Raw genomic sequence first — 23681 nt, forward strand, 5'->3', positions numbered from 1 at the left:
CCAGTAATAATGTCACTTATACATTTCCGCTTCTGTATATGTAACGTATGGTGTAACTAGATGACTCCTCTCATTCTCACCAGTAATAATGTTACTTATACATTTCCCCTTCTGTATATGTAACGTATGGTGTAACTAGATCTGACTCCTGTCATTCTCACCAGTAATGTTACTTATACATTTCCCCTTCTGTATATGTAACGTATGGTGTAACTAGATCTGACTCCTGTCATTCTCACCAGTAATAATGTTACTTATACATTTCCCCTTCTGTATATGTAACGTATGGTGTAACTAGATCTGACTCCTGTCATTCTCACCAGTAATAATGTTACTTATACATTTTCCCTTCTGTATATGTAATGTATGGTGTAACTAGATCTGACTCCTGTCATTCTCACCAGTAATAATGTCACTTATACATTTCCGCTTCTGTATATGTAACGTATGGTGTAACTAGATGACTCCTCTCATTCTCACCAGTAATAATGTTACTTATACATTTTCCCTTCTGTATATGTAACGTATGGTGTAACTAGATCTGACTTCTGTCATTCTCACCAGTAATAATGTTACTTGTAAATTTCTCCTTCTGTATATGTAACATAAGGTGTACCTAGATCTGACTCCTGTCACTCTCACCAGTAATAATGTTACTTATACATTTCTCCTTCTGTATATGTAACGTATGGTGTAACTAGATCTGATTCCTGTCAGTCTCACCAGTATTAATGTTACTTATACATTTCCCCTTCTGTATATGTAACGTATGGTGTAACTAGATCTGACTCCTGTCATTCTCACCAGTAATAATGTTACTTATACATTTCCCCTTCTGTATATGTGACGTATGGTGTAACTAGATCTGACTCCTGTCATTCTCACCAGTAATAATGTTACTTATACATTTCCCCTTCTGTATATGTAACGTATGGTGTAACTAGATCTGACTCCTGTCAGTCTCACCAGTAATAATGTTACTTACACATTTCCCTTTCTGTATATGTAACGTATGGTGTAACTAGATCTGACTCCTGTCATTCTCAACAGTAATAATGTTACTTATACATTTCCCCTTCTGTATATGTAACGTATGGTGTAACTAGATCTGACTCCTGTCATTCTCACCAGTAATAATGTTACTAATACATTTCCCCTTCTGTATATGTAACGTATGGTGTAACTAGATCTGACTCCTGTCATTCTCACCAGTAATAATGTTACTTATACATTTCCCCTTCTGTATATAGAACGTATGGTGTAACTAGATCTGACTCCTGTCATTCTCACCAGTAATAATGTTACTTATACATTTCTCCTTCTGTATATGTAACATATGGTGTAACTAGATCTGATTCCTGTCATTCTCACCAGTAATAATGTTACTTATACATTTCCCCTTCTGTATATGTAACGTATGGTGTAACTAGATCTGACTCCTGTCATTCTCACCAGTAATAATGTTACTAATACATTTCCCCTTCTGTATATGTAACGTATGGTGTAACTAGATCTGACTCCTGTCATTCTCACCAGTAATAATGTTACTTATACATTTCCCCTTCTGTATATAGAACGTATGGTGTAACTAGATCTGACTCCTGTCATTCTCACCAGTAATAATGTTACTTATACATTTCCCCTTCTGTATATGTGACGTATAGTGTAACTAGATCTGACTCCTGTCATTCTCACCAGTAATAATGTTACTTATACATTTCCTCTTCTGTATATGTAACGTATGGTGTAACTAGATCTGACTCCTGTCATTCTCACCAATAATAATGTTACTTATACATTTCCCCTTCTGTATATGTAACGTATGGTATAACTAGATCTGACTCCTGTCATTCTCACCAGTAATAATGTTACTTATACATTTCCCCTTCTGTATATGTAACGTATGGTGTAACTAGATCTGACTCCTGTCATTCTCACCAGTAATAATGATACTTATACATTTCCCCTTCTGTATATGGAATGAATGGTGTAACTAGATCTGACTCCTGTCATTCTCACCAGTAATAATGTTACTTATACATTTCCCCTTCTGTATATGTAACGTATGGTGTAACTAGATCTGACTCCTGTCATTCTCACCAGTAATAATGTTACTTATACATTTCCCCTTCTGTATATGTAACGTATGGTGTAACTAGATCTGACTCCTGTCATTCTCACCAGTAATAATGTTACTTATACATTTCCCCTTCTGTATATGTGACGTATAGTGTAACTAGATCTGACTTCTGTCATTCTCACCAGTAATAATGTTACTTATACATCACTTTCCTCCCAATAGCACTCACAGAACTTTACATTCCCATTTACACAGAGCACAAGATACACAATAAGTAAAACAGAATAAAGGGCTCAGCATGTGGGATGTATTATTTAGGAAGTGAAGGAACATTAATGAAACGCGTAACAGTCATCAGTCTGTTTGTGGTCTCCAGAGTGGAGGTCTCTTGGACTGTGCGAGGCAGCAGGTTCCATGGTCAGGGCAACAATGCTAATAGATCATCCACAAATGAATTATGACAGATTCTTGGTACTGTTGGTAACAGTCCTTCATCTGCAGGTGGAAGTAAGAAAGCAGGGCAGTAAGGAGGCAGAAGCTGCTTCTGGTTCCATGGATGCTGGTCATGTAGGGCTGGGAGAGTCAGTAAGATTATGTAATAGTCACCATCTTACAGGCAGCCGGTGAAGGGAGCAGAGAATGGGTGTTATGTGGCAGGAACGGGCTGGTTAGGTAACAGCCTGGCTGCTGCACTCTGCACAAGCTACAAGCAGCGTAATTTATTTGCTGGGATACCCAGGTAGAGGACATTGCAGTAGTCTATGCGTGATTATACAAGTACATGTATGACTGTAGGTAGATCTTCTGAGAGAATCAGGTGCTTGATTTTGGATATAGTCCACTGATGAAAGAACGAGGATTCGAATGTGGCAGATACCTGATGTTTGTGTCAGACACAACCTAAGACTCCGCACATGACCAGCATTTTGTAACTCTGAACACCAAAGGGTAACTTCAGTTGGTTGGTGAAGCTGTAGTCTTGTTGGTGACCTTCTACCAGAAAGACCTCTGTTTCTCCAGGACTGAGTCACAGACAACTGGCACCACCCACACCTGGAGCTCAGCTAGACAGCCACTTAGGATTAGTATTGGGTTTCCGAGTACACAGAGAAAAAGACAGGTCCTCTGCACAGCAGTGGTAGACAAGAGCATGACGTCTAATTGTTTCACCCAGTGGCAGCAAAAAGCATAGGAGATAGGATAAGAACCTTGAGGAACATTGCATGGCAATGGTGATGGGAATAAAAAGGATCCTCACCTGTGTTATGTCTATTGTGTGAAACAGAGCTGATTTACTTCTCACACTCAGAGCATGGATATAACCTCTCACTTGTGTGACTTTCTCTGATGTGTAACAAGATGTGATTTCCGTTTAAAACATTTTCCACACTCAGAACATGGAAATGGTTTCTCACCTATGTGACTTCTCTGATGTGTAATCAGATTTGATTGCTGTGTATAACATTTCCAACACTGAGAACATGAAAATGGTTTCTCACCTGTGTGACTTCTCTGATGTGTAACAAGATGTGATTTATGTGCAAAACATTTCCCACATTCAGAACAGGAAAATGGTTTCTCACCTGTGTGACTTCTCTGATGTGTATCAAGATGTGATTTCACTGTAAAACATTTCCCACATTCAGGACATGGAAATGGTTTCTCACCTGTGTGACTTCTCTGATGTATAACAAGACTTGATTTTAGTGTAAAACGTTTTCCACACTCAGAACATGGAAATAGTTTCTCACCTGTGTGATATCTCTGATGTTTAACAAGATGTGATTTGTATGTAAAACATTTCCCACACTCAGAACATGGAAATGGCTTCTCACCTATGTGACTTCTCTGATGTGTAATCAGATTTGATTGCTGTGTAAAACATTTCCGACAATGAGAACATGAAAATGGTTTCTCACCTGTGTGACTTCTCTGATGTGTAACAAGATGTGATTTATGTGCAAAACATTTCCCACATTCAGAACAGGAAAATGGTTTCTCACCTGTGTGACTTCTCTGATGTGTATCAAGATGTGATTTCACTGTAAAACATTTCCCACATTCAGGACATGAAAATGGTTTCTCACCTGTGTGACTTCTCTGATGTATAACGAGACTTGATTTCAGTGTAAAACGTTTTCCACACTCAGAACATGGAAATAGTTTCTCACCTGTGTGATATCTCTGATGTTTAACAAGATGTGATTTGTATGTAAAACATTTCCCACACTCAGAACATGGAAATGGCTTCTCACCTATGTGACTTCTCTGATGTGTAATCAGATTTGATTGCTGCGTAAAACATTTCCGACACTGAGAACATGAAAATGGTTTCTCACCTGTGTGACTTCTCTGATGTATAACAAGACTTGATTTCAGTGTAAAACGTTTTCCACACTCAGAACATGGAAATAGTTTCTCACCTGTGTGATATCTCTGATGTTTAACAAGATTTGATTTGTATGTAAAACATTTCCCACACTCAGAACATATCAGTGGGCTCTCACCTGCCTTAGCTGTCTGATGGGTAATACGCTTTGTGTTCTGTGTAAAACATTTGGCATCAAGAGAACAGGGAAACTCTATATCTACTGTCAGAGCTGTAACAGATGCACCAATATCAGAGTGATCAGGAGAACATTCCCCAGAATCAGAGGGACCAGCTGATAGAGCTGGATGTATAATTGGGGTAATGGGGTTATCTCCTGGAGAATCCTGTCTATTGTCATTATCATTTATTTCCCAATACGGGGATAACATTAGATGTCCTTCTGAGATATTCCTGCTAGTGTGTCCATCTGCTGGAAATAAAATACATTATGCACATATGAATTTTCATGAAACAAATTAAATATTGTATAATTTATGTTAAAAAAATGGCAAATTACTATAAATGAGTAGAGAAGACCCAGGCTGTTACATGGTACATTATATAATTATGTAACCGACATTAACCAATACTATAGTTCTGGCATTGCTTTTATATTTAATTAAAAATACTAGGAAGCTTGGACTGGAGTATAATATGCACTCAAAGAGTGTGAGGAGACTGGTCATATCTCTGGGCTGGTAACACACAGTGACATGATGTGAGGGGAGAGCAGGAGTATAATAGGGGCTGATGGCTCCTGATGTATGAGATACACCAGAGAGTGTGGGGAGGAGACTGGTCAGACCTCTGGGCTGGTAACACACAGTAACATGATGTGAGGGGGGAGCAGGAGTATAATAGGGGCTGACGTCTCCTGATGTATGAGATACACCAGAGAGTGTGGGGTGGAGACTGGTCAGATCTCTGGGCTGGTAACACATAGTGACATGATGTGAGGGGGAGAGCAGGAGTATAATAGGGTTTGATGGCTCCTGATGTATGAGATACACCAGAGAGTGTGGGGAGGAGACTGGTCAGATATCTGGGCTGGTAATACACAGTGACATGATGTGAGGTGGAGAGGAGTATGAAAGGGGCTGATGGGCAGATACATTTCCCTCATTAGTTTTTACTGACAGAGGAGGGTGTAGGATAAGAGATTGCTGTAGTGACTGAGCAATGAGAATATGTGACTTCTGTAATAAGTGATTATTACTCACCTGTGCTGATATCTGTAGGGATTTCCTCCTCCTTACACTGCTGATCACCCCTCACATACGTCTCTTCTTCTCCCTCTAGATCTTCTGCCTTTATATCAGTCACATACATCTCTTCTTCTCCCTCTGTATCTTCTGCCTTTATATCAGTCACATACGTCTCTTCTTCTCCCTCTATATCTTCTGTCTTTATATCAGTCACATACGTCTCTTCTTCTCCCTCTATATCTTCTGCCTTTATATCAGTCACATACGTCTCTTCTTCTCCCTCTGTATCTTCTGCCTTTATATCAGTCACATACGTCTCTTCTTCTTCCTCTATATCTTCTGCCTTTATATCAGTCACATACGTCTCTTCTTCTCCCTCTATATCTTCTGCCTTTATATCTGACAGACCTTCTACCTATATAACCCCAAAAAACAATATATAACACTTACATATAGTCAAATGAAGCAGAGGTGAAATAGTATAACACACACGCAGCTTTTTTACAGATCATACAGCAGGGATGGGAAACCTTTGGCCCTCCAGCTGTTAATGAACTACACATACCACAATACCCTCCAACAGTTTTGCAATTTGGTCATGCTAAAACTGTTGCAGAGCATGCTGGGATGTGTAGTTCAACAACAGCAGGAGAGCCGAGGGTTCCCCATCCCTGTCATTTAGAGACAGTCACTTTGATATATTGGTGAGACCTTAAATCCCACCTACCTTATCCTCCTGTGGGATCCTGTGATTCTCCTCTGTACAATCCTGGGAATACAGAGGACGGGAACATCTCTCTGGGGTATCTCTGTTACTGGGCCCATCTGTAGGAAACACACACAGTGACTGAGTACAGTGTATATATGTGATTATCCGATGATGTGTGTATATAGGGCCCCCATACCTGCTCTCCCCTGTACAATACATGACAGTCTCCTCTTACCCAGTGATGTGAGGGGCCAGTGATTCTCCATCATCACGTCCTTGTACAGACCCCTTTGTTCCTCTATATACTCCCCCTCCTGCATGGAGACATAGACAGTGACATCCTGACACCTTATAGGAACCTGACACACACAGTGATACAGTCATCACCCAGACATGTCCCCTGGTGTTACTGTATAATGTCCCATTACCAGCAGTCACCTCTCCAGTCATCACCCAGACACATTCCCTGGTGTTACTGTATAATGCCCCATTCCCAGCAGTCACCTCTCCAGTCATCACCCAGACACGTCCCCCGGTGTTACTGTATAATGTCCCATTCCCAGCAGTCACCTCTCCAGTTATCACCCAGACACATCCCCTGGTGTTACTGTATAATGCCCCATTCCCAGCAGTCACCTCTCCAGTCATCACCCAGACACATCCCCCGGTGTTACTGTATAATGTCCCATTCCCAGCAGTCACCTCTCCAGTTATCACCCAGACATGTCCCCTGGTGTTACTGTATAATGTCCCATTCCCAGCAGTCACCTCTCCAGTCATCACCCAGACACATCCCCCGGTGTTACTGTATAATGTCCCATTCCCAGCAGTCACCTCTCCAGTTATCACCCAGACATGTCCCCCGGTGTTACTGTATAATGTCCCATTCCCCGCAGTCACCTCTCCAGTCATCACCCAGACACGTCCCCTGGTGTTACTGTATAATGCCCCATTCCCAGCAGTCACCTCTCCAGTCATCAACTAGACACATCCCCTGGTGTTACTGTATAATGCCCCATTCCCAGCAGTCACCTCTCCAGTCATCACCTGGACACATCCCCTGGTGTTACTGTATAATGCCCCATTCCCGGCAGTCACCTCTCCAGTCATCACCCAGACACTTCCCCTGGTGTTACTGTATAATGTCCCAATCCCGGCAGTCACCTCTCCAGTCATCACCCAGACACATCCCCTGGTGTTACTGTATAATGTCCCATTCCCGGCAGTCACCTCTCCAGTCATCACCCAGACACGTCCCCTGGTGTTACTGTATTATGTCCCATTCCCAGCAGTCACCTCTCCAGTCATAACCCAGACGCGTCCCCTGGTGTTACTGTATAATGCCCCATTCCCAGCAGTCACCTCTCCAGTCATCAACTAGACACATCCCCTAGTGTTACTGTATAATGTCCCATTTCCAGCAGTCACCTCTCCAGTCATCACCCAGACACATTCCCTGGTGTTACTGTATACTGTTCCATTCCCAGCAGTCACCTCTCCAGTCATCACACAGACACATCCCCTGGTGTTACTGTATAATGTCCCATTCCCAGCAGTCACCTCTCCAGTCATCACACAGACACATCCCCTGGTGTTACTGTATAATGTTCCATTCCCAGCAGTCACCTCTCCAGTCATCACCCAGACACATCCCCTGGTATTACTGTATAATGCCCCATTCCCAGCAGTCACCTCTCCAGTCAATAGCTGAATGATCTTGTTGGTGAGTTCCAGGATCTTCTGATCATTGTGTCTCTCATTTATCAGTGAGTGAAGAGGAGGCACTGTGATGGGGCTCTGAGTCCTGCTCAGTACTCCTGACACAAGGGGACAGCTGCTGGGTGTCTTACACTCACTGGATGTCTTCACTACTGTGTAATCCTGTGTAACGAGGGAAACATCAAATACCAATTAATACACTCCCAGATCCCCCTCACCTCCCCAGTCATGTATCTGTATTATTACTATAGATATAAGTAACGTCACTGTGACACTTGCTGATCCCCAGTCATGTCCCTGTATTATTACTATAGATATAAGTGATATCACTGTGACACTCCAACATCCCCTCACCTCCCCAGTCATGTCCCTGTATTATTACTATAGATATAAGTGATGTCACTGTGATGCTCCCAGATTCCCTAACCATGTATCTGTATTATTACTACAGATATAAGTGACATCACTGTGACATCCCCAGATCCCCTCACCACCCCAGTCATATATCTGTATTATTACTATAGCTATAAGTGACGTCACTGTGACACTCCCAGATCCCCTCACCTCCCCAGTCATATCCCTGTATTATTACTATATATATACGTGATGTCACTGTGATACTCCCTAATCCCCTCACCTCCCCAGTCATGTCCCTGTATTATTACTATAGATATGGGACGTCAGTGTGACACTCCCAGATTCCCTCACTTCCCCAGTCATGTCCCTGTATTATTACTATAGATATAAGTAACGTCACTGTGACACTCCCAGGTCCCCAGTCATGTATCTGTATTATTACTATAGATATAAGTGACTTCAGTGTGACACTCCCAGATCTCCTCACCTACCCAGTCATGTCCCTGTATTATTACTGTAGATATAAGTGATGTCACTGTGACACTCCCAGATCCCTAGTCATGTCCCTGTATTATTACTATAGATAAGTGACATCACTGTGACACATCCATATCCCCTCACCTCCCCAATCATGTCCCTGTATTATTACTATAGATATAAGTGACGTGATGCTCCCAGATTCCCTCACCTCCCCAGTCATGTATCTGTATTTTCTCTTATGTCCTAGAGTATGCTGGGGACTCCGTAAAGACCATGGGGATAGACGGGCTCCGCAGGAGACATGGGCACTAAGAAAGAACTTTAGGTATGGGTGTGCGCTGGCTCCTCCCTTTATGCCCCTCCTCCAGACCTCAGTTTATTACTGTGCCCAGAGGAGACTGGGTGCATTACAGGGAGCTCTCTTGAGTTTTCCTGAAAAGAAAGTATTTGGTTAGGTTTTTTATTTTCAGGGAGCCTGCTGGCAACAGACTCCGTGCAGCGAGGGACTGAGGGGAGAGAAACAGACCTACTTTAACATCAGGCTCTGTTTCTTAGGCTACTGGACACCATTAACTCCAGAGGGAATGGAATGCAGGTCTCACCCCGCCGTTCGTCCCAGAGCCGAGCCGCCGCCCTCCTCGCAGAGCCGGAAGATAGAAGCCGGGTGAGTATGAGAAGAAAGAAGACTTCAAAGGCGGCAGAAGACTTCAGATCTTTAGTAAGGTAACGCACAGCGGTGCGCCATTGCTCCCACACAGCACACATGGCAGTCACTGAAAGGGTGCAGGCCGCAGGGGGGGCACCCTGGGCAGCAATAAGGACCTCCAACTCTGGCAATAAATATATATACATGCTGGGCATTGTATATAAAAGAGATCCCCTGCCAGTTTTTTAATATTTCAGCGGGACCAAAGCCCGCCGCTGAGGGGGAGGAGCTTGTTCCTCAGCACTAACCAGCGCCATTTTCGCCACAGCACACCGCTGAGAGGAAGCTCCACGGACTCTCCCCTGCTTACACGGTGAAAGAGGGTTTTAAAGAAGGGGGGGCACATAATTTGGTGCAAATAGATGAATACAGCGCTATCTGGGTAAACATACTGTGTTTTTTCCTGGGTCATTGGCGCTGGGTGGGCTGGCATACTCTCTCTCTGTCTATCCAAAGGGCCTTGTGGGGCAACTGTCTCCAGATAAGAGGATTCCCTGAGTGTGTGGTGTGTCGGTACGCCTGTGTCGGCATGTCTGAGGTAGAAGGCTTTCCTAGTGAGGAAGTGGAGCAAATAAATGTGGTATCTCCGTCGGCAACACAGACACCTGACTGGGTGGATATGTGGATTGTTTTAAGTGCTAATGAAAATTTATTGCACAAAAGGTTGGACAAAGCTGAGTCCAGAAATTATGCAGAGTCAGGCCCTGCCTGCCCCTATGTCGCAGGGACCCTCGTGGTCTCAAAAGCGACCACTATCCCAAATAGTAGACACTAATACCGACACGGATTCTGTGTCGTAGTGTCGACTACGATGATGCAAAATTACAGCCAAAATTGGCTAAAAGTATTCAATATATGATTATTGCAATAAAAGATGTTTTGCATATCACAGAGGAACCCCCTGTCCCTGACACGAGGGTACACATGTATAGGGAAAAGAAACCGGACGTAACCTTTACTCTTTCTCATGAGCTGAACGAGTTATTTGAAAAGGCTTGGGAATCTCCAGACAAGAAGCTGCAGATTCCCAAAAGGATTCTTATGGCGTATCCTTTCCCGATTAAGGACAGGATACGGTGGGAATCCTCCGCAAGGGTAGACAAAGCGTTGACACGCTTATCCAAAAAGGTAACACTACCATCCCAAGATACGGCTACTCTAAGGGATCCTGCTGATCGCAAGCAGGAGACTACATTAAAGTCCATTTACACGCACTCTGGTACATTACTCAGATCGGCGATAGCGTCGGCTTGGGTTTGTAGCGCTGTAGCAGCGTGGACGGATACCTTATCGGCAGAATTCGATACCCTGGTTAGGGATACCATTTTGTTAACCCTGGGTCATATTAAAGATGCTGTCTTATATATGAGGGATGCTCAAAGAGACACTGGGTTCTAGAATCAACGCAATGTCCATTTCTGCTAGACGAGTCCTATGGACCCGGCAGAGGACAGGTGATGCAGACTCAAAGAGGCATATGGAGGTTTTACCTTACAGGGGTGAGGAATTGTTTGGGGACGGTCTTCCGGACCTGGGCCAATATTTACTAAAAAATTGAGTTTGTCCGATTTGTGTTTTTACCAAACCGGGAATTCACTAAGCACAAATCTCGGCAGTGTTTGGACTATTCGTAATGGATTTAACTGCAAAGTTCTGAAATACGAATGAATAGACCATCGGTCAAACACGGCTGTTATTTCATACAATACGGGTATTCACTATTCATTCGTATTTGGGTGTTAGTCTCTGAGTGCTCAAGTGCGGGTGTATTTTTTTGCGAATCGTTAAAAAAAGCAGCAAAAAAAATAGACCTGCTTTTTCCAGTCGAGTTTGGATAACCATCCACGGATCAGTGAGATCTGTGCATGGTTATCTATGGGAAAGGGTGTGTTTAGTGTAAAAACAGAAAAAAATGCATGGGGTCCCCCCTCCTAAGCATAACCAGCCTCGGACTCTTTGAGACGGTCGTGGTTGAGAAAATATCGGAAAAAAATGACAGGGGTTCCCCCATATTTCATCAACCAGCACCGGGCTCTGCGCCTGGTTCAAAAAATACGGGGGACAAAAAGCGTAGGGGTCCCCTGTATTTCTTAAACCAGCACCTGGCTCCACTAGCCAGGTACATAATGCCACAGCCGGGGGACACTTTTATTGTGGTCCCGGCGGCCCTGGCATTACATACCCAACTAGTCACTCCTGGCCAGGGTAACCTGGAGAAGTGGGAACCCCTTAAATCAAGGTGTCCCCCCCCTCCAAGGGCTGCAGATGGGGGGCTGATAGCCTTGTGAAAAAAATGAGAATATTGTTTTTAGTAGCAGTACTACAAGTCCCAGCAAGCCTCCCCACAAGCTGGTACTTGGAGAACCACAAGTACCAGCATGCGGTGGAAAACCGGGCCCGCTGGTACCTGTAGTACTACTGCTAAAAAAAATACCCAACAAAAAACAGGACACACACACCGTGAAAGTATACGTTTATTACATACATGCACACCTCCATACATACATACTTACCTATGTTCCCACGAGGGTCGGTCCACTTCTCCATGTAGAATCCTTGGGGTACCTGTGAAAAAAATTATACTCACATAATCCAGTGTTGCTGGTCTTCTTTGTATAATCCACGTACTTTGCAAAACAAAAAAACGGAAACCCGACCACGCACTGAAAGGGGCCCCATGTTTACACATGGGACCCATTTCCCAGACTGCCAGGACCCCCCCTGACTCCTGTCAAAGAGGGTCTCTTCAGCCAATCAGGGAGCGCCACGTCGTGGCACTCTCCTGATTGGCTGTGTGCTCCTGTAGTGTCTGTCAGGCAGCACACGGCACAGATACAATGTAGCGCCTATGCGCTCCATTGTAGCCAATGGTGGGAACTTTGCAGTCAGTGGTTGACCGAAAGTAACCTCGCCGCTGACCACAAAGTTCCCACCATTGGATACAATGGAGCGCATAGGCGCTACATTGTATCTCTGCCGTGTGCTGTCTCACAGACACTACAGGAGCACACAGCCAATCAGGAGAGTGCCACGACGTGGTGCTCCCTGATTAGCTGAAGGGACCCTCTTTGACAGGAGTCAGGGGGGTTCCTGGCAGTCGGGGAAAGCGGTCCCATGTGTAATCATGGGACCCCTTTCAGTGCGTGGTCGGGTTTCTGTTTTTTTGTTTTGCCAAGTACGTGGATTATACAAATAAGACAAGATACACTGGATTATGTGAGAATAATTTTTTCACAGGTACCCCGAGGATTCTACATGGAGAAGAGGACCGAGCCTCGTGGGAACATAGGTAAGTATGTATGTATGGAGGTGTGCATGTATGTAATAAACTTATACTATCACGGTGTGTGTGTCCTGTTTTTATTGGGGTATTTTTTTAGTAGTAGTACTACAGGTACCAGCGGGCCCGGTTTTCCACCGCATGCTGGTACTTGTGGTTCTCCAAGTACCAGCTTGCGGGGAGGCTTGCTGGGACTTGTAGTACTGCTACTAAAAACAATATTCTCATTTTAAACACAAGGCTATCAGCCCCCCATCTGCAGCCCTTAGATGGGGGGACAGCCTCGGGCTTCACTCCTGGCCCTTGGGTGGATAGAGGGGGGGGACACCTTGATTTAAGGGGTTCCCACTCCTCCAGGGTACCCCGGCCAGGGGTGACTAGTTGGGTATGTAATGCCAGGGCCGCAGGGACCAGTATAAAAGTGTCCCCCGGCTGTGGCATTATGTACCTGGCTAGTGGAGCCCGGTGCTGGTTTAAGAAATACAGGGGACCCCTACGCTCTTTGTCCCCCGTATCTTTTGAACCAGGACCAGGCGCAGAGCCCGGTGCTGGTTGATGAAATAAGGAGGAATCCCTGTCATTTTGTTTCCCATATTTTGTCAACCAGGATCGGCTCAAAGAGCCCGAGGCTGGTTGTGCTTAGGAGGGGGGACGCCACACTTTTTTTTCTGATTATTTAACACTTTAAACACCTTCTTAAGGTACACAATGAAGCCCTGCATGGATCTCACAGATTCGGACGGGATTCCTTGTGTTTTGTCAGGCAGTGTTTTACTCATCACGCCCGTAAAACACTGCCTGATATTCTGAATCACATCGACATCGGAAAATACGTATTTAGAAAAATCGGCAGCTTAGTGAATGATGGTATCAGAATTCAAAAAGTTGCAGTAAAATGCACCCGATACCATTCGAGTTCAAACACCCTTAAAAACGGCAAAAACACGAATCTTTGTAAATATACCCCCTGGTCTCCAGAGCTACGGCAGGTAAATCAACATTTTTGCCTTATATTCCCTCACAGCCTAAGAAAGTGCCACATTATCAAATGCAGTCCTTTTGGTCAAATAAAAACAAGAAAGCACGAGGATCGTCCTTTCTTGCCAGAGGTAAGGGCAGAGGGAAAAAGCTGCCAACCACAGCTAGTTCCCAGGAGCAGAAGTCCTCCCCGGCCTCTACAAAATACACTGCATGACGCTGGGGCTCCGCTGAGGGAGTCCGCCCCAGTGGGGGCACGTCTTTGACTTTTCAGCCACATCTGGGTTCACTCACAGGTGGATCCCTGGGCAATAGAAATTGTCTCCCAGGGTTACAAGCTGGAATTCAAAGAGGTGCCCCCTCGGCGGTTTTTCAAATCGGCCCTACCAGTTTCTCCCCCAGAGAGGGAGATAGTTTTAAATGCAATTCAGAAATTGTGTCTTCAACAGGTGGTAGTCAAAGTTCCCCTGCTCCAACAAGGGAGGGGGTATTACTCAACCCTATTTGTAGTCCCGAAACCGGACAGTTCGGTCAGACCCATTTTAAATTTAAAATCCTTGAATCTATACTGGAAAAGGTTCAAGTTCAAGATGGAATCGCTCAGCGCGGTCATCGCCAGCCTAGAAGGGGGGGATTTTATGGTATCCCTGGACATAAAGGATGCATACCTTCATGTTCCCATATATCCACTTCATCAGGCGTACCTGAGATTTGCGGTACAGGATTGTCATTACCAATTTTAGACGTTGCCGTTTGGGCTTTCCACGGCCCCGAGGATATTCACCACGGTAATGGCGGAAATGATGGTGCTCCTGCGCAAGCAGGGTGTCACAATTATCCCATACCTGAACGATCTCCTGATAAAATCGAGATCACGAGAGCAGTTGTTGAACATCGTGTCACTTTCACTGAAGTTGTTACAGCAACACGCCTGGATTCTAAATATCCCGAAGTCACAGTTAGTTCCTACGACTCGTTTGACCTTCTTAGTCATGATTCTGGATACGGACCAGGAAAGGGTTTATATTCCAATAGAAAAGGCCCAGGAACTCATGACTCTGGTCAGGGACTTATTGAAGCCAAAACAGGTGTCGGTGCATCACTGCACTCGAGTCCTGGGAAAGATGGTGGCATCTTACAAGGCCATTCCTTTCAGCAGGTTCCATGCGAGGACTTTCCAATGGGACCTACTGGACAAGTGGTCCGGGTCACATCTACAGATTCATTGATTGCTCACCCTGTCCCCCAGGGCCAGGGTATCTCTCCTGTGGTGGATGCAGAGTGCTCACCTTCTGGAGGGTCGCAGATTCGGCATTCAGGACTGGGTTCTGGTGACCACGGACGGAAGCCTCCAAGGTTGGGGAGCAGTCACACAGGGAAGAAACTTCCAAGGTCTTTGGTCAAGTCAAGAAACTTGTCTTCACATCAACGTCCTGGAACTGAGGGCCATATACAACGCCCTTCGGCAAGCGGAGACTTTGCTTCGCGACCTACCGGTTCTGATTCAATTAGACAACATCACTGCAGTAGCTCATGTAAACCGTCAAAGGCGCCACAAGGAGCAGAATTGCAATGGCGGAAGCCACCAGGATTCTGCGCTGGGCGGAAAATCATGTAGGCGCACTGTCAGCAGTGTTCATTCCGGGAGTGGAGAACTGGGAAGCAGACTTCCTCAGCAGACACGATCTACATCCAGGAGAATGGGGACTTCATCAAGAAGTCTTTGCACAGATTGCAAGTCAGTGGGGCCTACCCCAGATAGACATAATGGCGTCCCGCCTAAACAAAAAACTACAGAGGTATTGCGCCAGGTCAAGAGACCCTCAGGCGGTGGCAGTGGACGCCCTAGTAACACCGTGGGTGTTCCAGTCGGTCTATGTGTTTCCTCATCTTCCTCTCATCCCCAAGGTGTTGGGAACAATAAGGAAAAGAGGAGTACAGACAATTCTCATTGTTCCAGATTGGCCGCGAACGGCCTGGTATCTGGATCTGCAGGAGATGCTCACAGAAGATCCGTGGCCACTTTCTCTAAGACAGGACCTGTTACAACAGGGGCACCTGTTTGTTCCAAGATTTACCGCGGCTGCGTTTGACAGCATGGCGGTTGAACACCGGATCCTAGTGGATAAGGGCATTCCGGACGAGGTCATTCCTACTCTGATAAAGGCTAGGAAGGACGTGACAGCTAAACATTATCACCGTATATGGCGGAAGTATGTTTCTTGGTGTGAGGCCAGGAATGCTCCTACGGAAGAATTACATCTGGGCCGTTTCCTTCACTTCCTACAAAATATCTCACTTGGAAAGTGGTCATATTGTTAGCCTTGGCTTCGGCTAGGCGAGTGTCGGAATTGGCGGCATTGTCTCATAAAAGCCCCTATCTGGTTTTCCATATGGATAGAGCGGAATTGCGGACCCATCCTCAATTCTTGCCTAAGGTGGTTTCATCTTTTCATATGAACCAACCTATTGTGGTGCCTGTGGCTGCACGTGACTTGGAGGATTCTGAGTCCCTTGATGTGGTCAGGGCTTTGAAAATGTACAAAAGAATCAGCTGCGCAAATTAGCAGGGAAAAAGATATTAAAAAGGAATTAGAGAGCCGATGTATAAATATGATAGATTTAATAACTAAAAATTGTTGCTAAAATGTGACAATACACCAATAAAAATGAAAGCACACCTTGACTGCATGTATCAAATTCAATAGACGCCTGGTGTGTCAGTTCTCTAGATGGAAAAGTCCACTATGTTTAAAGTCCAGCTGATGTTTAAAGCTGTGAGTGGTAATAGCCGCAGAGATGGAGACTGGAGGTACAGTAAATAATCATTCGGATGAATGTCCCAAATATTCAGATTGTGGGTAAAATCGGTGTTGAACACAGTATAATACCTCTCCTTTTGTGGGCTGGTTCCAGAGCCGAGCGTCCTCGGCGAGGTGTCCTGCAGTGCCCACTGATGCGACTGCCGCAATGGAGAGGAGAGCCGTGAGTTCACTGGCGGAGAGCCGTATGATGATGTGAACGGCTGGAGGGAAAGACCCAAGTCCGCGGTTATTCCGAAATCTCTGTGGAGAGTATGGAGCGACTAGCGGGGAAAACAAACCCGCAGTTTCTTCCAGGAGCGGTTACCTTGGCAAGGTGTGCTGGAGGAGGCGTGGCCTAACGCGTTTCGTCACGTGACCCGTGACTTTATCAAAGGAGTATACCAGCCTCAGCCCAAGTCAGTATTTAAAGCAGAGTGGCTGATGATGCAAAGGGGTTAGACATTTATAAAATCACTCTTAATTAGATACATCGGCTCTCATGAAATGCTGCAAATGTCCAGCTAGAAACACAATGTTTTGTGATTACTAAAATGTATCTACATAATTCATACAAATAAAATAAAACGCTCAAAAAATAATGACAATAATACAATAATAATAATAAAAGAAATAAATAAAAGAAAAGAATAATAAATACATAAAGGAATATAACCAAGAGGCTCTAAAAGATAATAGTATTCAACCAAAAAATCCATGGCAATCAGAGAAAATGCTATGTAATTAGACACTGTATAGATGTAGAAGTGTACAGAAGAATACAAAACATAAACAATTCATAAAAAATATATATATATAGGAGAAACAATATCAGTCACAAGAATATAGATTAAATATCAATGAAAATATTAATCACGGTACTAACTTGGGATCGAACCCAGGTAGCTTAGATCCCAGACAACAGTGGATAATACCAGTGCGCCACTGAGGTGTATACAAAAGTTTATCACTATTGAGGGAATATATTCATATTCATATTCATATTAGGAGGATCATTTAATAGCAGAAACCTCACAGATTTAGACATCATGACTGACACAAATTTAATCTTCATCTAATCTCACATTTGACACTAATCCTATTAAATTTGTCTCAGTCATGATGTCTAAATCTGTGAGGTTTCTGCTATTAAATGATCCTCCTAATATGAATATGAATATATTCCCTCAATAGTGATAAACTTTTGTATACGCCTCAGTGGCGCACTGGTATTATCCACTGTTGTCTGGGATCTAAGCTACCTGGGTTCGATCCCAAGTTAGTACCGTGATTAATATTTTCATTGATATTTAATCTATATTCTTGTGACTGATATTGTTTCTCCTATATATATATATTTTTTATGAATTGTTTATGTTTTGTATTCTTCTGTACACTTCTACATCTATACAGTGTCTAATTACATAGCATTTTCTCTGATTGCCATGGATTTTTTGGTTGAATACTATTATCTTTTAGAGCCTCTTGGTTATATTCCTTTATGTATTTATTATTCTTTTCTTTTATTTATTTCTTTTATTATTATTATTGTATTATTGTCATTATTTTTTGAGCGTTTTATTTTATTTGTATGAATTATGTAGATACATTTTAGTAATCACAAAACATTGTGTTTCTAGCTGGACATTTGCAGCATTTCATGAGAGCCGATGTATCTAATTAAGAGTGATTTTATAAATGTCTAACACCTTTGCATCATCAGCCACTCTGCTTTAAATACTGACTTGGGCTGAGGCTGGTATACTCCTTTGATAAAGTCACGGGTCACGTGACGAAACGCGTTAGGCCACGCCTCCTCCAGCACACCATGCCAAGGTAACCGCTCCTGGAAGAAACTGCGGGTTTGTTTTCCCCGCTAGTCGCTCCATACTCTCCACAGAGATTTCGGAATAACCGCGGACTTGGGTCTTTCCCTCCAGCCGTTCACATCATCATACGGCTCTCCGCCAGTGAACTCACGGCTCTCCTCTCCATTGCGGCAGTCGCATCAGTGGGCACTGCAGGACACCTCGCCGAGGACGCTCGGCTCTGGAACCAGCCCACAAAAGGAGAGGTATTATACTGTGTTCAACACCGATTTTACCCACAATCTGAATATTTGGGACATTCATCCGAATGATTATTTACTGTACCTCCAGTCTCCATCTCTGCAGCTATTACCACTCACAGCTTTAAACATCAGCTGGACTTTAAACATAGTGGACTTTTCCATCTAGAGAACTGACACACCAGGCGTCTATTGAATTTGATAGATGTAGTCAAGGTGTGCTTTCATTTTTATTGGTGTATTGTCACATTTTAGCAACAATTTTTAGTTATTAAATCTATCATATTTATACATCAGCTCTCTAATTCCTGTTTAATATCTTTTTCCCTGCTAATTTGCGCAGCTGATTCTTTTGTTTTTATTGTCTTTAATCAAACACCCACATAGTGTTTTTCAGCTGCGCATTTATCAGGGGAATTTGATTTATTGGGCCGTGAGGCGCTGTTAAAGCAGTTTATTGTTGTCTTTGAAAATTTCCGTAGCCAGAACGGCTAGGGTCAGAAAAACAGAAGCAATGTTTGTCCTGTATGCAGCCAACAAAGTTGGCGCTCCTGCTTCAAAGCAGACTATTGCTCGCTGGATCTGTAACATGATTCAGCAGGCTCATTCAACGGCTGGATTGCCGTTACCAAAATCAGTTAAGGCCCATTCCACTAGGAAGGTGGGCTCTCCTTGGGTGGCTGTCCGAGGGGTCTCGGCATTACAATTGTGCCGAGTTGCTACTGGGTTGGGTTCAAACACCTTTGCAAAGTTCTACAAGTTTGATACCCTGGCTGAGGAGGACCTCAGGTTTTCTCAGTCGGTGCTGCAGAATCATCCGCACTCTCCCGCCCGTTTGGGAGCTTTGGTATAATCCCCATGGTCCTTACGGAGTCCCCAGCATCCACTAGGACGTCAGAGAAAATAAGATTTTAAACCTACCGGTAAATCTTTTTCTCGTAGTCGGTAGAGGATGCTGGGCGCCCGTCCCAAGTGCGGACTACTTCTGCAAGACTTGTATATAGTTTTGCTTACATAACGGTTATGTCGTAGTTTTCATCAGTCTCGAACTTATGCTGTGTTGTTTCATACTGTTATATGGTTCGTATATCCCAAATTACACGGTGTAAATGGTGTGGGCTGGTATGAAACTTGCCCTTGGATTAACAAAAATCCTTTCCTCGTACTGTCCGTCTCTTCTGGGCACAGTTTCTCTAACTGAGGTCTGGAGGAGGGGCATAGAGGGAGGAGCCAGTGCACACCAATACCTAAAGTTCTTTCTTAGTGTCCATATCTCCTGCGGAGCCTGTCTATCACCATGGTCCTTACGGAGTCCCCAGCATCCTCTACGGACTAGGAGAAAAAGATTTACCGGTAGGTTTAAAATCTTATTATTACTATAGATATGTGATGTCAGTGTGACACACCCAGATCCTTTCACCTCCCCAGTCATATATCTGTATTATTATTATAGATATAAGTGACGTCACTGTGACACTCCCAGATCCCCAGTCATGTTCCTGTATTATTACTATAGATATTTGATGTCACTGTAATGCTCCTAGATTCCCTCACCTCCCCAGCCTTGTACCTGTATTATTACTATAGATATAAGTGATGTCACTGTGACACTCCCAGATCCCCTCACCTCCCCAGTCATGTCCTTGTATTATTACTATAGATATAAGTGATGTCAGTGTGACACTCCCAAATCCCCTCACCTCCCCAGTCATGTCCCTGTATTATTACTATAGATATAAGTGATGTCAGTGTGACACTCCCAGATCCCCTCACCTCCCCAGTCAGCAGGTAGATGATCTCCAGGGTGATATTTATTATCCTCTTAGTCTTGTGACTCTTGCCTGAGTCCATCCTCAGTGATTCAGAGAGAATACAGAAAATGTGAATTGCAATAAAGACAGCTGGTGTGCCTATGAATAAACATATACAACACAGATTACACATGTAACATGGTAAAACAGGATTTTGGTACTTACCGATAAATCCTTTTCTCGGAGTCCATAGGGGATACTGGGGAGCAGTTTACAGTGGGGTATAAACGTGGTACATGGAGCCGATGCACAATATTTTTTTGTCTGTGTGTGCTAGCTCCTCCCCTCTATGCCCCTCCCCATTAGACCAGCTAAGATAACTGTTCCCATAGAGAGACGGAACATAACTGGAGAGGAGAAATATATAACATCAAATAAAACAACATACCAGAGAAAACTGGAATAGAACCAGAACAAAACTGGAAGCAAAGTGTAACAGCCGGCAGAGAACCAACACACAACATGAACAGTCGTGCAGAAAGAACAGTACAGTGTGGGCGCCCAGTATCCCATATGGACTCCGAGAAAAGGATTTGACGGTGCTGGGGTGCAGTTTACAGTGGGGACGTCCCAGAGCTCCCATCACGGGTGGGAGTGTGCTGTGACCTCTGCAAGACCAAACTGAGCATCAGATGATGTCAAGGAGCCCGCATGGAAGCTGGCCACCCTAACTTGTTAGCAGCATACAGAACGAAGAAGGAGGCCGAATCTTTAATAGTGGCCATCTTCTCCACATTGATGCGAAGAGCCCACACCACATATAGTGTCCGCTAAACTGACGAGGTAACTCTAAGAACAAGCACCACCTTTGGACCTGTCAGCATGAAAGATGAGATATGGAGGATTGGACGACAAATCACTCAAATCTGACAATCTCCTAGCAGATGCCAAGCCAGAAGAGTAACGGTCTTCCGGGTGAGAGATGTGAAATCCGTAGGCTTCAACGTTTCCAAATTTGAAGACTGGAGAAGAACAGCAGAAAGACACACAAGGTGCGGTTGGAGAAATGAATGGAGGCTGGAGGTGTAGAATCCCCTGCAGGAATGTCTGACGTCTGGGGTGAAACCTGTACGTTAAGTGAATCTAGCCGCAAGGACGCATCTAACCCTGCCTGCAGGAATTTAAAAATACGTCACCAACCGAAAAGCAGGAGGCGGATACTGGCTCTATTTACAGATGGAGACACTCTCATCTGAGGCAGCTCCATCGCAGGCGTACACTCCTGGCGTGACCAGGCAATCCAGTGAATGGGGCGCGTCTCTGTCTAGTGAATGGGGCGCGTCTCTGTCTAGTGGGGCGCGTCTCCGTCTAGTGGATGGAGCATGGCTACATCTGTACATCAAATGACATACCGCTTCCAATCGCTATAGTAGTGTTTAGAAGTGACCTCCTTCCTGGCACTGATTATAGTGGGAATCGTCATCGTAGGTATACACTTCTTTAAGTGACATGCCCAGGACTAGAACCTATGACCTATTACTCTGGAAGTAGTCACCTTACTTATGGGGTTATCTGCTTTTAGCTAGTACTGTCTTTCCAACAGCTACTTCATCAAACGTTGCCACTATAAGACCGGATAAAAGAAAAGATCCTACTGAAGCAGGTCCTCTTGAAGTGGTAAAGAGCAGGGGTTGTTGACCAAAAGTAGTGAAGGATTGTGTAGCACGGCCTGCGAGGCCATCTGGAACCATGAGGATTACCAGAACTCTCCCCGTCTTCGCTCATGAAAGAAGAGGAAACTGGTAGACTCTCTGAAAAGTTCAGGGAGTCATCAGGGTATCCACCGATATTGCCTCTGGGGCTCTTGTCCTGGAACAGTATCTTTAAAGATTCCTATTTAGCTGAGCCATCAATGTTGGAACCCCCACTCCTCCGGATGTAAATCTGCAGAGGAAATTCGCCTCCAAATAGTTGACTTATGGTATGAAGATAGACAAAATAGTTTTGGCGTACCTCTCTGCTCAGTAGAAGATCTTGACATCCAGTCTCATAGCAGCTCTGCTTTTTGTTCCGCCCCGACGGTTGACGTATGCCACGGCCGTGGCATTGTCGGACTGAACTTTGAACATGCCGACCCTGTAGCCCGGGAAACGCCTGCTCTGGTGCGTTGAATATCACCCTCAGTTGCAATATGTATATCTGGAGTGTGGTTTTTGATCTGGGCCAGTGACCCTGGAACTGAGAGCCCTGTGTTACCAAACCCAAGACCCTGAGACTTGTATCAATGGGCAGAAGCACCCAGTTCAATGTTAAAGGAGCGACCCTCTAGCAGAGGGATGGGGAACCATTGGCCCTCCAGCTGTTGTTGAACTATACATCCCAGCATATCTTGCAATACTTTTAGCATGGCCAAAGAGCAAAACCGTAGTAGGACATGCTGGGATGTGTAGTTCAACAACAGCTGGAGGGCCAAAGGTCCTCCATCCTTACTCTAGCAGAAGTGGTGTCACCACCACCACAGAGACAGTCGTGTCTGAGGAGCTAGGCGTATTATTTGAGGCATGTGTAGGTGTGACCCGGGCCAGTCGGAGATCCAACTGGAATGTCCGGGAGAGAAGGAGCCATACTGAAATCGCCTCGTAGGATGTGACCACCTGGCCGCGGAGGCGGATGCAAAGATGACTGGAGACCATAAAATGACAATATATCACAAATAGCGCAGACACAAATAGGAAACGTCCTCACATTGAGGTGAGTTTTGTACATATCCAGTATACTGTGTATCACCCCATCTAGGCTTCAATGCAGTCCAGTAGTTGTACATTTCCAGTATTCTCCCATTCCATCGTTCAATATCTCAAGCAGAAAGAGAGGGACATAGAGCAATACAACCAGATGTAAAAGGGGAACAATATTTATTGCATTGCACTCACAAGAACACAGATAACAAAGGGGTGTAACCACTATGGTGGATGGGGGATCGTCACATATGCAGTTACCGTCCTATATGTATGCAGTTGTCCAGAACGGTCACACCACCGGGTATTCAAGCAGCTGTACGATCCCTGATCAGTCAGTCACCACGCCTGAAGCTTTTCGGACAAATGTCCTTCCTGTTTGCTCCAATGTCCTGTTTGCTGCATTTGTGATATATTGTTTTATGTTCTGATATAGAC

The 23681-nt window shown here is 44.5% G+C and overlaps 1 protein-coding gene across 2 annotated transcripts; it reads right to left on the reverse strand.

The window, feature by feature from the left end:
• Window positions 1-2365: 2365 nt before the first annotated feature.
• LOC134997590 (oocyte zinc finger protein XlCOF6-like) lies at window positions 2366-21169 on the reverse strand. 2 transcript variants are annotated; one of them, XM_063951289.1, is made up of 6 exons: window positions 20528-21169; window positions 8058-8246; window positions 6601-6679; window positions 6380-6481; window positions 5672-6067; window positions 2366-4878 (listed from the first exon to the last, which is right to left on the reverse strand). In XM_063951289.1, exons 1-6 carry the CDS (start codon window positions 20696-20698, stop codon window positions 3407-3409), a joined length of 2409 nt encoding a protein of 802 aa, XP_063807359.1. In that variant the 5' UTR covers window positions 20699-21169; the 3' UTR covers window positions 2366-3406. The 2 variants fall into 2 exon arrangements, with proteins under 2 accessions (XP_063807359.1, XP_063807358.1); XM_063951288.1 differs by having other exon boundaries at window positions 2366-4881.
• Window positions 21170-23681: the final 2512 nt, after the last annotated feature.

This window comes from Pseudophryne corroboree, unplaced genomic scaffold (genome assembly GCF_028390025.1).
Source record: "Pseudophryne corroboree isolate aPseCor3 unplaced genomic scaffold, aPseCor3.hap2 scaffold_1447, whole genome shotgun sequence".
NCBI lineage: Eukaryota > Metazoa > Chordata > Amphibia > Anura > Myobatrachidae > Pseudophryne > Pseudophryne corroboree.